Genomic DNA, 17155 nt, shown 5'->3' on the forward strand with positions numbered 1-17155 from the left:
TTAGTAGGTATTTTGGCTCTTAAAACATCATAAATGAAGCAGATACGTCTATAGTTTATTAGAATATAGGACTGATGATTCCTCAAGAACTTTCCTTCGAAACATTAGTTAAAGGTTTGAATTCTTAAAAATTCTAATCCTACCCACTGAGTGGAAAGTTTAGATGAATCACTACTAAGTCTGTTTAGAACTGCTTTAATTCAGTGTAGCTTTTTGTTTGTTTGTTTCATTTAGGAGAAATACATGCTTCTTGTACTTTCCTTAAAAATGCTGGAATTCAAGACGACATGCTTTTTGCCTTGTATAGCCTTTATGCTTACACCCAAGAGATCCCTTACCTTATACAGTCCAGGTGAACGCTAACCCTTTTATAAACAAATTGCAAAATCCTTAAATGAAGTTGTCCATTTTATTCCTCAGGGAGGAGAACACTGTTACTATCATGGGAACATCAGAGGTGTCGAGAACTCCAAAGCTGCGCTTTCAACATGCAATGGACTCCAGTAAGTACTGGTATTATCACAGAACCATAGAACTTTAGAGTTGTAAGGCATCCCAAGTCGAACCCCCTGCAATCCAGGAATCTTGCTAGTTTATGTAGTTGCAGGGACGTCTTTACCATTGGGCATAGTGGTGCAGCAAACCAGGGTGCAATGCGGTGGAGGGCGCCAGGCGAAAAGTCTGGGGAGGGGAGAGTGGGGAGATAAGCGAGGCGGAGCAGGGGCTTGGTGCCTGCATGCCTCCAGCACCCGTCTGAGGCGGGAAGGCTCCGGATGCTTTCCCGCAGTCCAGATGTGCTGGTCCCAAGGGTTAACCGTGAGGCAAGGTCCGAGTCCAGTCCGAGGTCGAGGGTGCAGTATGGAGGCAGTCCATCAAAGCTGACGCTGGGTCCAAGGCAGGGAGTCGGGTGAGTCAGGAGCTCCGGCAGAAAAGCAGGACAGGGTGCAGGCAGGAACAGGCTACCAACAATGTTGCTCCCGCAACTTGGACTCGGGCTAGCTGGCTTTTATCTGCCCCAAGGCATAGGGTGGCCCCAGTCCACAGGTGACTCGCCTCTCCTGGCCTGGAGGCGAGCACTCCTCCTGCAGGAACTTAGTTCCCTCCGCCTCTCTGCCCTGAGCCTCTGCAGCTCAGGAGAGGCTGGAGGGTTACCAGACCCAGAGGCAACCTCAGCTTCCCCTGACAGGGCTGAGAGTGGAGCACCTGCAGGCAATGGGTCCTCCATCACCTCAGGACCCAGAGCAGACTCAGCTGGTGCCTGCACCTGAGGATCCAGCACAGGTGAGGACCCTTCAGGCTCAAGCCCCAGCCCTGGCTCAGCTGGTTCTGGAGGCGGGGACTCCTGTGCAGGCTGGGATCCCTCAGGTTTAGCATCCGAGTCCGAATCCGAGGCCATGACACTGGAGCTCTCTCCGCTGGCTCTGCGACACACCACCTCCTCGGCTGCGTGGTGTGTACTTGCATCCTAAGCTCTGTGCATAATAAATGTGACTCTATCACCTCCCCCCCCCCCCCATCCACTCTACCTCAAAAGATCCCCACGCTCGAGGCTACACGCTGCAACTGCTGCCCCCTCCCTCCTTCCCTGGCTTCTCCACCGCCATGCACGGAGCCTGCCTCCTCCCGCTGCCCCCACCACCTCTGCACTCCTTCACACGAACCGCATTTCCTTCCCCTGCTCAATCCTCTCTCAGTCAAGCTCTCTCCTACCTGCCTTCCTCCCCAAGCAAGGTCGGCGAAACTGCGGCCGAGTGAGCGTGCTTCTACGCTGCATTGACATGGATGGCCTTGCTTGCTTCGCCTGTCCCTGCCCAGACGAGACCCCTGCCTGCCTTCTGTGCCGCCCCCATCGTGCCCGGCTGCCCAGCCCCACACCTCGATCCCACCGCAGGAGCCGATGCCCAGCCGTGCTCGAGCAGCAGCGCGAGGGCGGGAGCAGCCTTTCCTAAAAAACTTTAGGGCCCCCCCTTTAAAAAGATCAACAACTCGGGGGGGGGGCGCCGGAGGGATCTTTGCACCATGGCGCCGGATATGCTTAAGATGCCGCTGTATAGTTGCAACATAGTTACTGGATGGGATGTGGGGGGGGGGAGTCTCCCTCTCCGGATGAGCCCCTCTGATGCTTCTGCTGCCACCTCACAGTCAGTGAATGCTTTAAGGAATTGTGGAGGAAGATGAGAGGCTCTCAGAAAAGGTGCACAGGGTGGGTGGCCAGGAAGGGGTTATTTGGGGAGCCTCAGATTTATTTCCAGTTCAATCAAAGGTGAACAGCCGATGTGAATGCTTGGATGAACTACGGGGATCTTCCTAGATACCCATATTTTTAACTACCGTATTTTTCGCTCCATAAGGCGCACCTGACCATAAGGCGCACTTACTTTTTTTGGGGGGGGGGGAGAATTCGAGGGGAAAAAATATACGGCTCTTGGGGACTTTTGCGGGAGGTGGGCGAAGGGAGAGAGCCTTGCTCTGTCCCTTCCCCCACCTCCCGCAAAAGCCAGGGATAGCCGCGCGAAGCCTCCCCAGGGCAGCGGGTTGAAGGCTCCCCGCTGCCCTGCGGAGGCTTCAAGGGCTACCCCAGAGCTGCTTGGGAGCTTGTCGGGGGAAGCCGGGCTTTCCCCCACCGCCAGCCCCAAAGAGCAGGTTGGGGCTGGCGGGGGAAGCCCGGGTCCCATCCCCCCCCCCAGCCCCAGGGGCCACACATTCGCTCCATAAGATGCACAGACATTTCCCCTTAGATTTTAAGAGGAAAAAAGTGTCTTATGTAGCGAAAAATACGGTATGTTTCTGATTCTATGGTTCTGTGGAGCTGAGTGTTATTTTAATTTCAGGTAGGTAGCCGTGTTGGTCTGACACAGACGGAATAAAAAATTAACGACTGTTAACGACTGCAATTAGTCCTACAGGAAAAAGCAAGGGTAGTATGCAGATGACCAGAAACAGCTTTAGCATGTGTAATGAGACAAGAATCCAATATTCAGACCAGGTCTTGCCATAGTTTTCAGTATATAAACCCTCCCACTACAGTCATACCTCGGGTTGAAGTAGCTTCAGGTTAAGCATTTTTGGGTCGTGCTCCACGGCGACCCGGAAGTAACAGAGCGTGCTACTTCTGGGTTTTGCTGCTTGTGCATGCGCAGACGCTCAAAATGACATCATGCGCAGAAGCGGTGAATCGCGACATGCACAGACGCGGGTTGCATTTGCTTCAGGATGTGAACGGGGCTCCAGAACGGATCCTGTTCACATCCAGAGGTGCTACTGTATATATAAGGGTCTGGTGACTTTTGTTTCAGTGTATCTGAAGAAGTGTACATGCTCACAAAAGTTTATACCCAGAACAAACTTAGTTGGTCTCTAAGGTGCTACTGGACAATTTGTTAATTTTTTTAATTTATTACGTTATTTTACTGTTATTGATGGGTATCACTATTCATTTTTTTTTCTGGTTTTAAGATTATGTTTTATATATTGCTTAATGGTTTTCGAAGCCTCTTTGGGAGTGTTTGCCCTAAACAGTCTTATAACTATATTAAATAAATTGATGGGCTCTGTACTCAGATATTCCAGTCTGAAACAGTACTGATGATTCTGTAAATGCCTACTCTGGTATAGCTTCCTTGACTTGATTATCTTAAATCTATGTTTTTTCTTATATTCTAGTGGTATGTTTGAAGATAGTTATTACCTATATTTGATAGAGCCTTTGGAATTGACTCACAGTACGGTAAGTTAATACTGAGCTATGTAGGTGTTGTTTTGGTTTGTTAACTGATTGGCTTGAATAGAAGATAAGAATTCTGTAGGTTAGTAATATGTTTGCAAACTGCAATTCCATCTACACATATAGTAGTACTCATTTGCAGTTAAGATTTTGAAATAGATGCAAATGCTCAGATTTAAAGTTATATTTCAGCTTACAAAAGAAAGGGGTGGGGAAACAAAAAAGGGGGAGGTAATTATTTGCTTGCTTAAATTACAACCTGATAAACAAAAATGGACACATATATGACTGAAGTTCAGAAACATCTTGCCAGCAATCAGCAGGAGAATCCAGGTTTCAGAGACTTTTGTCATCTAAATGCATATTCATAGAATATGAAGATTATTCTTTATTCTTTAAATAAGTTAATGTTCGACAGTGGGATTTGCTGCCAAGGAGTGTGGTGGAGTCTCCTTTGGAGGTCTTGAAGCAGAGGCTTGACAACCATATGTCAGGAGTGCTCTGATGGTGTTTCCTGCTTGGCAGGGGGTTGGACTCGATGGCCCTTGTGGTCTCTTCCAACTCTATGATTCTATGATTCTATGATTCTATGAATATTCAAATATAGCAAACAAAGTCAGTTGTACATAAATCAGATTCCCCTTTTCCCTTGAAGGCTTCCAGCTTCAGGGAAGCTCTGATTCAGTAGATAGACTTTAGGCAAACTTCAGAGGATCAGGACTATTCCCTTGTATCTGAAGATGTGGTGTGGAAAATAGATACAGATGCATGTGAGGCTCTCTGCCCCAGCCTCTTCCTGCTCACTAAACCCTGTTTCCTCTTCAGCTTCCGAAACTTCCTCCTCCCAGTCTTCTCCATCTAACTGCTTACTGTCACCCCACCTCCAGTCTGCTGGCTCTGAGCCTTCTATCCCTGGGGGTTCTTTTAAGGGTTCCCCAGCTGGTGCCTCCCCCCCCCCACTCCTCTACATCTAGCCAAGTCCATGACGGAAGGAGAGGGGAGATTGTTTCATCAGCACAAGCATTGCTGCTTGCCAGACAGAACAATAATAATGGCATGACATTGAATTCCTCACTATATCTCATAGTGTGGCTTTGCACATTTGGATTAATTGTTGTTGCAATATTAGTTAATTTAAAGGGCGGAGCTTCATACCCATGAACAATATTCCATAAATTAGAATGTCTTGACCTTGAATTTGTCCCATGAATGACAGACCTGTTTTTCTCTTTCGTTACAGAGAAGTACAGGTAGACCACATGTCATCCAGAGGACGTTGGGAACAAATACTTCCAAGCAATTGGAAGACCTTGGTATGGGACTTTTGATACCCTGTTGCAGTGATATTTAATGCTATACAGTGGTACCTCAGGTTACATACGCTTCAGGTTACATATGCTTCAGGTTGCAGACTCTGCTAACCCAGAAATAGTGCTTCAGGTTAAGAACTTTGCTTCAGGATGAGAACAGAAATTGTGCTCCGGTGGCGCGGCAGCAGCAGGAGGCCCCATTAGCTAAAGTGATGCTTCAGGTTAAGAACAGTTTCAGGTTAAGTATGGACCTCCGGAACGAATTAAGTACTTAACCTGAGGTACCACTGTACAACGACTTTGTCAGTTATAAGTCATTTAACTTTCTGCTGTAACAGAAAGGAAGTTTAGGGAAGCTTTTAATGTTTAAAGCTATATTGTTTTTAACACTTGATTGGAAGCCGCCCAGAGTGGCTGGGCAAACTCAGTCAGATGGGCGGGGTATAAATTATAATTATTATTATTATTATTATTATTATTATTATTATTATTACTATTACTATTACTATTACTACTACTACTTCTACAAGGGCTGAAACAATTGGTGGTTGTCTGTATTTGAATGCTGTAGCATTAGAAACCTCTTCAGATGTTCTTTGAATGTGTGCAGAAATAAAATGCGGAGGTGGAGCAGGACTGCGCCTGTTTCCATCAGTGTCTCCATCCTTACTGTTTCCAACCCTGAGTGTGGCATATTGAGCAGAAGATCTGAAGAGGGATCCTTTGCACATTTGGAGAACACACTTAAGAATCCTTCCTGTGGTTAAGAGCCTCATGTAACCAGGGTTCCTGATTGTGGGGGTGATTACAAGCATGTTTAGCCAAACATGTGAAAACTCTCCTTTCAGTCCTTCCTTCTGAATGAGCAAAGGTGGGAGGTGGAGTCGGTGGAGATGGGGACTTGGAGGGTGGGTCTGGTGAATATGCTTCTGCTCGCTCTCCATGCATTATTCTCCCACACTTCTGAAGAATGCCTGGAGGCAGGGGTGACCTGAGGGGTTTCAGCACCTTAGGTGAAGCACCTTGTTGCCATGATGGGGGGCGGGCAAACTCCATGATGGGGGGCGGGCAGAAGGGGAGATTCCCCCCTCCCTGGCTTGGCTGCGAAACTGGGTGGTGGAACACCCCCCCCCCTTTACCAACTCAGCAGGAGGGGAGGTGTTCCACAGAGCTCTGCCACCAGTCCCTCTCTGCCCCTAGATTCGGGGAAGCCAGCTGGGCAACAGAAAGTGGATGATGCCTTGGAGGGGTGCCACCAGACACAGCTGCCTCACCCTGCCTTATGGGTGGGCTAGCTCTGCCTGAATGAGACCAACATGCTCAATTTCCCTGCAGAACTAGGTAAAGGTAAAGGGACCCCTGACCATTAGGTCCAGTCATGGCCGACTCTGGGGTCGCGACGCTCATCTCACTTTATTGGCCGAGGGAGCCGGCGTACAGCTTCCGGGTCATGTGGCCAGCATGACTAAGCCGCTTCTGGCGAACCAGAGCAGCACACGGAAACGCCGTTTACCTTCCCGCTGGAGCGGTACCTATTTATCTACTTGCACTTTGACGTGCTTTTGAACTGCTGGGTTTGGCAGGAGCAGGGACCGAGCAACAGGAGCTCACCCCGTCGCAGGGATTCGAACCACCGACCTTCTGATTGGCAGGTCCTAGGCTCTGTGGTTTAACCCACAGCGCCACCTGTGTCCCGCAGAACTAGGTAGACATAAGCAATATGGTTGATGATCTTCCTTTCTTAAAATATCCATTTTTCTTTTCCAAAAAATAATAATCATTTTTAGTGACAACCTGATATTTACCTTAATGGTGAAAATGTTAGGATTTCATTGGCATCTACAGATGAGGAAATCACATTCCAGTTGTTTAAAATATTTTTGCCAGTGCTCATGGAACTGTTGCATTTCAAAATGTGTAGCTTTTTTATCTATATAATTTTTTGGTCAGGGGTTCAGTAATTAAACCTCAGTAGTAAATTACTCTCTGGTTCTAGTATTGCTACCCATACTGATTCTCTGGAGGAATCTGTCCCTTTTTGATTTCTAGTTAGCTGGACTCTGTGTCCTCTGATGCCACAACTGATGAAGCACTGGCAGTGTGAATCAGTGTGTGATTTTGGGTAGTCATGGACACCAGGAATAGAATTAAGGAGGCCGTTCAGTGGTTCCAAGGGTGAAAGATCTACATGGAGAAACTGTGTCTGAGAACAATTTTGGTAAACAGCAGTAAATAAAGTTGTCAGCTAAGCACATTAAACAAAAATCATGTCTAAATAGACAGGTTTTTAGCCTTTTTTAAAAGGGTGAAGATAGAGAATTTGGGGGACAGCACAGCTGATTTTGTAAGCTAATCTGCTGCTCCCTACATATGACTCCTGCAATTGCAATTTGAGACAGCAGTAGTGCTAAGGCCAGCCCGGTATTGAAGGCCAGAAAAAATATATAGATCTAGACAGCCCATTTCTTCAAGAAGCACCACAGTTTGCTTGCACAACATGGCTAAGAATGGCGGATTTGAAATAGACCTCTAGGTTACCAGATCTTGGGGAAACAAAGTGTTATGTACTGAAGTTCTCACCCTGGGCCAGCAGGGGGATACTGTAGATAGTTTTCACTCAGGTCCACGTCAGTTATTTTAGGCGGGAAACCCTGGGTTGTTGTTGCTACAATGTTGACAGCTGGCTGTCTATAAAAGCAGGCCGGCTGAGCTGTTTGCTGTTCAGTTCTGTCCAGCTTACAAATAAAGAGCGGCTCTGGAGAAATCGTTGTGTCGTCTGCTATGTTCGCCCACAACTTAACACAAAGGATGGAGTCCATCTGAGAGGAGAAACAGGAGAAGCGCCAGTGCAGGGGTGGAAAGGAGACACAAACTGTTAGGTGCACAGGAAATTGATTTATTGGCCAATTTGATAAAGCTATGGGTAATATCCCATGAAGCTGAAACTTCTTTTCTATTGTTTTTTTCTTCCATAGATTATGACTCTACTTCTGAATGGCCCTTTCTGTCTGAGTTGCAATGGCTAAGACGGAAAAGAAGGAGGAGAGCTGTGAGTGTTACCAGTAACACAATTTTCAAATATGTGTATTCACTTCGTGTATGTTCCTGGCATAAGAGAAAAGAGGCAGAAGCTAAAGTTATCTTACATTGGATATGTAGCTGCACTCAGATTGATGATTTGCTGTTTCCTACCAGTAAAGATTGAAGAGACCCAGCGTACAGTCCGTAATTGCATATTTAACCCAGAAACAAGTAAACAATTTTGAAAGATGCAAAAGAAAAGGCAGTGTGCGTACAGAGATCAAATTGAATTGTTATGTAAATCACTAATGATATCATCAAATGGTGCACAAAAAGCTGGTGTAAAGAATGAAGAAAATTATAATTTAATCCTGAAATACTGCAAGCGCTCCTCTTTAAATAGTAGTTTGCTCAGGATTTGGGATAAATTTAAGGACTGAGTTAGCTAAATCACCATTTGCTGCTGGAATGTATGATTTAGATTTTAATCTTAATATAGAATTAGAGCCTTTTACACCAGGGGTTGCCAATTTTGGGGGGACCAACAGGCGCATTGAAGTTTTAAGATCGTGCCACCAGTCTCAAAATGGCCAGAGTGGGGAGCATGGCATAGCACAAAATGGCTGCTATGTCTGTAAGAGCAGAAAAAAGATAGGATCACAAAATGGTGTGGCCTCTCCCATCAGTGGCTGAAAAGGCACCCACATCAGCCTCTACTGCACATGCTCACAGAAGGAAGCTTTCTGCACCTCCCACATGATCAGAGCAGAAGGGAAGGTGGTTGTCTAATCCTGACACCCAGTGTAGTGTTGGTATGTTGAAGGGAGGGGTGTTCGGTGTAGGAGAGGCCGAGCCAGAGCAAACAGAAACTGAGCAGGAAGAGCAGTCTCTCGTGTAATGTGTATTTTTGAGAAGATACCTTCCACTGGGTGCCACTGAATGTACTGGTGGGCACACTGGCATGTGTGGATGCCACGTTGAAGACCCCTGTTTTGCACTGCCAGGCAGGAATGACTAAACATATGAAACTGCCTTATGCCTTATGAATGTCAGATCAACAGTACAGTGGTACCTCGGGTTAAGTACTTAATTCGTTCTGGAGGTCCGTTCTTAACCTGAAACTGTTCTTAACCTGAAGCACCACTTTAGGTAATGGGGCCTCCTGCTGCCGCCGTGCCACCGGAGCACAATTTCTGTTCTCGACCTGAACCAAAGTTCTTAACCTGAAGCACTATTTCTGGGTTAGCGGAGTCTGTAACCTGAAGCGTATGTAACCCAAGCGTATGTCACACTGTACTACGCTGACTGGTATCAGATTCCAGGCAGAGCTCTTTCCCAGCTCTTAACAGTGGAGGCTGCTCTGTTAGGGCAAATGGGGCAATGCCCCATTAACCTGGCCTTCAGCTAGCACTTGCCTGCCCTTTTACCTGCAACCAGCCCAGGGCAGGGGGTACCCCTGGCTATCAGCTTCCTCCCTGATAGCCTTGGTGTTGCCCTTGTAGCAGGGGGAAGGATAGGGACAAAGCTAGAATCGGTTGGCTCTGCCAGTCATTTGCTCTGGCTCCACTAACTGTTGGCCCCTCTGCTTTTCCCCTTACTAGTCCCAATGAGCACCAGCAACCACTGCCCACTGCCTTAGGTATTATTGACTGAAGATACAAGGGACTAAGCTTGGGACTTCTTAATAAAGTTTAAGCTCCACTCCAATGGATAAAATGGCCATGGAACAGATCAGAAGAACAAACGTGCCAATGAAATGAATATATTATAGTTAGAAATGCTGTCATTAAAATATATCATCCTAAACACTTGAGAGATTTCAGTTGAATCAGGTTTAGGTACACAGAACAGCATTGCATGGCAAGTGATAAAGCAACCCTAAATTCATTTTTAAAAATCCAACTATAGCTTTTAAAATCCTTCAGGTTTCCCGTGGCATATTTGAAGAAATGAAATACTTGGAGCTCATGATTGTTAATGACTATAAAATGGTAAGCTGGCTGTATTAATTAATTCTATTGTTATCTAATTTAGTTACAATATGCCCACTTATTGTCTGCTGCAAATGTTATTTACTGATACAACTTCCTGTATTTATTACAGTTACTGAAATCCTACCTTTCAGACGGAGGGGTAGGAAAGAAATGATAAATGATGATAAATGATAAATCCCAAGTTTTGCTGTTGTTATCTTCATTTATTACCCATCCTTCGCCTTAAGGCTCTAGGTGGCTCAGAACAATTTAAAATGCAGCATTAAAAATAGTTTAAAACAAATTACAATCACAAGAATATTGTTGGTTCTAAAAATATACATCTTAGGCCAAGGAAAATAAGATAAATTGTCACCTTCCTGATTTATGTTCAGATTGCCCTGGCCCCAGTGGCGTAGCGTGGGTTGTCAGCACCCGGGGCAAGGCAAGTAATTTGCGCCCCCTAACCCGTGGATTTGCGCCCCCTAACCCATGGATTTGCGCCCCTAACCCTAACCCCCAGATGTTGCGCCCGGTGCGGCCGGCCCCCCCTGCACCCCCCACGCTACGCCACTGTCTGGCCCTGACCACCCATCTAATTTGGCACCTGAGACTGATCCTGATAAGGATCCGGCCTGTGAAGCCAAAAATGTTCCCTACCCCTTAAGGCCTACATAATTTAGTTATCATGTTCCGTTTTAAACACTTTACTGATTTTATCTGTGTTTTAGTATGTATACTTGTTTTTTCACCGTACTGTGAATAATAGCTGCTTTTATCAATAATTTTATTATGTACACAGGTTATATAGTTTTGTGATTAAGTGGTATATAATTTTTTCCAAGTAATATATAAATCTGTTTTGATAGTCTGATTCACAGCCTCGCATAGTATTGTTGCACTTAAAGGCGGAATTGAGAGCAAATGCAAAGGAGACATGGGACCACTAGCTCCAGGAATTAAATATATTTTCAAAGTGAAACTGATGGGGGAAAGTTGTTGCAGTTAACTATTTTATAGTAGTTTTCCCCCTTTTTTTCATGACACAAATGCTTGTGAATTCCATAAACATTAGCAGTTCAAGAGGAAAACACTGATTAGCAGAGCCGCTGTTTGTTCTTTGCATTGCCAGGAGGCAAACCTCTTGATCAAATTATGATTTAACATTTTTCTTCTAGTTTAAAAAGCACCGATCATCCCATGCTTACACGAACAACTTCGCGAAATCTGTGGTAAATCTTGTGGATGCTGTAAGTATTGCAATAATTGGTACAATTAATGCCTCATGATTCAACATTTGACTTTGCAGACGTTGGGATGAAAATAGTGGTGATAGAGGATGTAAACTTCCACAACCTTGGGAGCACGAAGCAGTATATACCAATGGCAATCCTACTAATCCTTATGTAGCCAAAAGGGAGTTATCAGTAGGCCTGGAGGAACCTCTGTAGATCTCCAATATTAAAAATTGGGCTGGGTGGGGCTATCAAATACCCCAAAACAGTGAGGACTAGGTGTGTGGTGGTGGGGAGGCTACAACTAAAAACTAGGAAAGGAGAATGTAATAAAGTGTCCTGGAAAAGGTTTCTGCAGGACAAATGGAATAATGAGCGGAAGCGCTCCATGCTGCAGCATTTTGCTAAAGGTTCCACTTGTGACTTTTTAGTGCTCATTTTATTTACATCCTGCTGTATCATTAAACAAACAAAAAAAAACCCAAAAAAACAGCGGTTTACAACAATATACAGTAAAACCAAAACCGAACAATAAAATTACAATAAGTTAAAAGCAGAAACAAATTAAAAACGAAACATCAAAAGACCATTGTGGGGGATGTACCGTATTTTTCCGTGTATAACACGAGCCCATGTATCAGACGACCCCTATTTTGGGGAGCCCTCAACAGTTGTTGAGCTTCTTTTGTAAGTTCACTGAGCTGTTGAGCAGCTTTTCGACGATCCCCCGCTCTGGCTGACGGAACTGGTGCCGTAATACACCGCATAATAATAATAATAGTAGTAATTTTTATACCCTGCCCTCCCCAGCCAAGGCCAGGCTCAGGGCAACTAACAAGCAATAATAAAAACAAGTTGAATGAATACAACTTAAAAACAAGATTAAAAAACATTAAAATATTGAAACATTAAAATATTAAAATGCAGCCTCATCACAGAAAGGAAAAAGAAAGAGAGGGAGGGAATCAAATTGGCTCCAAGCCAAAGGCCAGGCGGAACAACTCTGTCTTATAGGCCCTGCGGGAAGAAATCAGATCCTGCAGGGCCCTGGTCTCATGAGGCAGAGCGTTCCACCAGGCTGGAGCCAGTGTTGAAAAGGCCCTGGCTCTGGTTGAGGCTAATCTAACTTCCTTAGGGCCTGGGACCACTAGGGTGTTGCTATTTATGGACCTTGAGGCTCTCTGTGGGGCAGACCGGGAGAGGCGGTCCCGTAGGTACGAGGGTCCTAGGCCGTGAAGGGCTTTAAAGGTCAAAAGCAGCACCTTAAATCTGACCCTGTGCTCCACCGGGAGCCAGTGCATACTGGCACTCACCAAATACCCTTCCTAAGCCTGGAAGAGCAGGTAAGCAGCCTCCTCTCCGACATTTCCCTGCTACCGCCGCAGCACCAGCCCTCGCTTACTTAGCATATAAGACAACCCTCAATTTATCACAAAAAAAATAATCAGAAAAAAGGTTATCTTATACATGGAAAAATACAGTACTCTTAATGGCAGAATAGAAAAGTTTTCAACGGGCATTTAGAAGTTGCCACCCAAGACCAATTCAAGACCAGTTCAATAAGTAGGTCACTAAAAGTTATATGAGACATCAACACATCATGCGCAGTTAAATCACCCGGGCCAAGACACAATCCAAAGAAACATGCGACAACAAACCTGAAGTGATGTGGATCCTACTGTAATAATGGTGTCTGTGTATATAATACCTTGATTAACATAATTTTCTAAATATTGTTATGGTCTTCTGTTAATTTTGTTGTTGTTTAGTCGTTTAGTCGTGTCCGACTAGGTTAAATGCTGTGAGACCCCATGATATTAATAATTAGGTAGGCTGGGCCTCCTCCAGAATTCCACCCCGACTAACTGGATAAGTTTATGAAACTAAATGGCACACTAAATTAAAATCTTATTTTTAAATGTACCCACACACAAAGATAGGATTCCAGGACAAATACTTTACGTCTGCACCCTCGAACATACACAGAGCAGTTTCCTCCTTGTCAGGGAACTGACATCGGAGTCAGAGGTGGAGGCAAGGCTCTCGAGCGATGCAGGAGAGGGGGCCAGCAGGGAGAGAGGAAGCCCATCGGCGGGGGAAGGAAATCCGCGCAACGCCAGTAGGAGAGGGGGGGGCGGTGGGGGATTCGGAGAGGGGTCTCCAAGACTCTTCGCCCGAAACAAGTGCGGAGAGCACGGGCACACCTCTGCCCACTCCTTCCCTGCGCAGAAGATTTCCGCGCAGGGAGAGTAGGAGGAGACTTGGCGTCAAACAACTTCTATGCTGGAAGAGGTTTAAGAAACGCCCACTGACGGATTCTGCGAGCGACTGAATGGCCACGGAGTGAAGGGCTGTCAGCCGAGACAAGGTTAACCAGGCAGTCTAGCCAGCAGCGACGGTAACTTACGCACAAGCAACCCCTTATAACCATTACACTCCTTGCCCCTCATCCCTTAACCAGGGGCAGATTTGCAGTAGAGTTGGGAAAGGTTGGGATGCCGTGGTGGTGCACAGACAACTATATTGCATTCTACATTATTCCTCTGTAGTACAACCTCAGTTAGGGCAGCTTCCAGATTTGTACGGTAGGCAATTGTGTTGGACTTGTAGGAAGGAATATTGCTCTGCTCCTGCTCCGCTGAACTTTCCAAGCTCTGAACGTCCAATCTCACTGAACTTTCCCTTGTTGTTTGTATTAGAGCTTAGCGAGCGTTCTGCTGAGCCAAGGAAGGATGCCGGCTTGAGCAGCATATAGTTGCACTCCTCTTCCTCTGCCTCTTCCCGAAGTGATCTGTGGGGCTTTACACAGCATTTCCCACAGCGTACTGTAGGAACTAAATCAGTTAGGGAACCTCCAGCCTGCAGATCTATTTGGGCAGCCAGCACCCACTCATTGGGCTCACAAGAATGCTTGGGCCAACCCATATCTACCTTCCCTGCATCTGATGTCATCTGAGGGGCAAGTAAGGGGTTGCGCCAAAAGGATACTACCAATTGGCAGTGCCTTCAAAGCCTCTTCTGCACCACTGCCTGCGGACTGCCTCGCCAGAGTGGTGCATGCTCTAGTTATCTCCCGCATGGACTATTGCAATGCGCTCTACGTGGGGCTACCTTTGAAGGTGACCCAGAAACTACAACTAATCCAGAATGCGGCAGCTAGACTGGTGACTGGGAGCGGCCGCCGAGACCATATAACACTGGTCTTGAAAGACCTGCATTGGCTCCCAGTATGTTTCCGAGCACAATTCAAAGTGTTGGTGCTGACCTTTAAATCCCTAAACGGCCTCAGTCCAGTATATCTGAAGGAGTGTCTCCACCCCATCGTTCTACCCGGACACTGAGGTCCAGCACCGAGGGCCTTCTGGCGGTTCCCTCACTGCGAGAAGCCAAATTACAGGGAACCAGGCAGAGGGCCTTCTCGGTAGTGGCGCCCTCCCTGTGGAACGCCCTCCCACCAGATGTCAAAGAGAACAACAACTACCAGACTTTTAGAAGACATCTGAAGGCAGCCCTGTTTAGGGAAGCTTTTAATGTCTGATGTATTATAGTATTTTAATATTTTTTGGGAAGCCGCCCAGAATGGCTGGGGAAGCCCAGCCAGATGGGTGGGATATAAATAAATTATTATTATTATTATTATTATTATTATTATTATTATTATTATTATTCACTTCCCAAGTGCCTTGCAACCAGTGCTTCAGAAGCACTGCAGAAAGCGCTTTGCAATCCCCACGCTCAGGGATCAGCTAGTTGTCAGGCATTTGAGAAGCGCTGCACAAAGTACTTTGCAAGTCTTATGCTCAGCACTTCCCAAGCTTAGGACAGGTAGGGTTGGTGAAAGATGAAGAACTAGTGCAGTAAATAAGATGGCTCTACATAATCATTTGCAGTGTTGAATTTAGTGCAATGCTGATTCTTTTAAAGGAGACTGGAGGTGTATTGGCTAATTGTATTCCAATCTTTCCCTCCTGCTTTACCCCTTTTGTCCTTCCACTGACTCTGACTGGCTAACTGTGCACGCTTTGACCCAGTGTTCTACTCCTGTGCCTGTCCTGTATCTGCCCACAGATTTACAAGGAGCAGCTGAATACCAGAGTTGTTTTGGTTGCTGTTGAAACCTGGTCGGACAGAGATCGTATAAATGTCCACCCCGACCCAAGACAGATGCTTCATGATTTTTCCAAATATCGACAGAATTTCATCAAGCAGCGTGCTGATGCTGTACACCTTCTCTCGTATGTAGCGCAAGCTCTGTTTGGTACATGGTCTCTCTTTCCTGAAGGCCTCTTTTTCTAGTTCTTATTCTGTCTGCTTATTTACAGTGGTGCCCCGCAAGACGAATGCCTCGCAAGACGAAAAACTCGCTAGACGAAAGAGTTTTCCATGCTTCGCAAGACGAATTTCCCTATGGGCTTGCTTTGCAAGACGAAACGTCTTGCGAGTTCTTGCGAGTTTTTTTCCTTCCCCCCCCTTTTTCTAAGCCGCTAAGCCGCTAATAGCCGCTAAGCCGCTAATAGCCGCTAAGCCGCTAATAGCGCTAAGCCGCTAATAGCCGTGCTTCGCAAGACGAAAAAACCACAAGACGAAGAGACTCGCGGAACGGATTAATTTTGTCTTGCGAGGCACCACTGTATATCTCATAGGTATATCTTAAATGCTGCTTCTTTTAGGTATTTTATTATTATAATTTTTTTAAAAATACAGAATGCAGTGGAATCGTTTTTATCCTCTCCTTACTGTTGTCTGAAAGAGGAGAAGCCACTTTAGTTCAACAGTAAAACACATGCTTTGCATGGGGGGGGGGGGGGAATCCAGCCTTGGACCTTGACATTTCTTGCTAGGGCCGTAATGGAAATGAAATTCCCAATAATTTACATGTGCCAAATAAGAAGATATTTGTAGGGCATCGTATATGTGTGAGATAACGCTTTTTAATATTGTTTCGTTTATCTTGTTCTTCAGGAATGTGACATTTCATTACAAAAGAAGCAGCCTGAGCTATTTTGGAGGAATTTGTTCTGTGTCTAGAGGTGTTGGAGTAAATGAGGTAACATTTCTCTTTTAAAGGTCTTGTGAGGAAGGGAAAATTTATGAAATAGTTCCCGCATCATATACCTTCTTTTTAAACGGTGCTTCTTGTCATATGTTCAAAAATTTCAGATTTTTTTTCATAGATATTCCTAAAAGTCTCAAGCCTGAATTGCAGTCGACTGAAAATAATTTGACTTTTTATTCTAGAGTCAGCTTAGCATAGAACACCTGAATACAGGCTGAAAGCAGCCATATCTCACTGTAAGGAACATGGGACAAACCCTCTATGAGAGATGAATTAGTTCTCTTTATAATGCTATTCATTAGAAAAAAAAGAAAGGAAATCTTCAAGCATTTAAGGGTCCAGTACACTACTGATAAAGTGGCATGCTTTGGGTAAAGCCTGTGTTGTGGATTATTTGCAAAACTGTAAGCCTTGATTTCTGTCAATTAGTTCAGTATCGGTTGTTGTGCTTGGAACTTAGGTTTTAAGAAAGATTCCGGAATTAGGATTTCTCTAATGCGTTAGGCCTTTTGGACCATGCTGTCTCCTAGATTCCTCATATTGGAATCAAAATGGCCATTGAGGCAATAGGTAAATACTTCTTCTCATGCAAGGCGTCGTACCTGTTTTAGCTGTTTCTGCCGTATGTGTCATATCCCATATTGTTCTGGGGGGGGGGATCCCCCAAACCTAAGAAGCAGCTTTTCAGGTAGTTTGGGGGAAGGCCTGCAGTGAATAGGGTGAATCCTTGAAAATGAGGTGTCCATCCTTCCACCTCCATTGAACGGAACCGCACGTTTCTGTTTTTATTTCTTCAAGTCAGTGCACCCAAATGGTTGCGTCGAAGTGTCGTTTGA

The 17155-nt window shown here is 45.5% G+C and overlaps 1 protein-coding gene across 1 annotated transcript in view; it reads left to right on the forward strand.

The window, feature by feature from the left end:
• The window catches only part of ADAM23 (ADAM metallopeptidase domain 23), a 73945-nt gene that overhangs the window by 20228 nt on the left and 36562 nt on the right, over positions 1 to 17155 (forward strand). Inside the window, exons 5-12 of the mRNA XM_079983800.1 lie at positions 421 to 503; positions 3664 to 3727; positions 4965 to 5037; positions 8010 to 8083; positions 9981 to 10046; positions 11207 to 11278; positions 15332 to 15498; positions 16226 to 16310. Of these exons, the coding sequence (XP_079839926.1) occupies positions 421 to 503; positions 3664 to 3727; positions 4965 to 5037; positions 8010 to 8083; positions 9981 to 10046; positions 11207 to 11278; positions 15332 to 15498; positions 16226 to 16310 (684 nt within the window). The remainder of the gene's footprint in view (positions 1 to 420; positions 504 to 3663; positions 3728 to 4964; positions 5038 to 8009; positions 8084 to 9980; positions 10047 to 11206; positions 11279 to 15331; positions 15499 to 16225; positions 16311 to 17155) is intronic.

Source organism: Podarcis cretensis (assembly GCF_951804945.1).
Source record: "Podarcis cretensis genome assembly, chromosome: 1".
In the NCBI taxonomy this organism is placed as follows: Eukaryota; Metazoa; Chordata; class Lepidosauria; order Squamata; family Lacertidae; genus Podarcis; species Podarcis cretensis.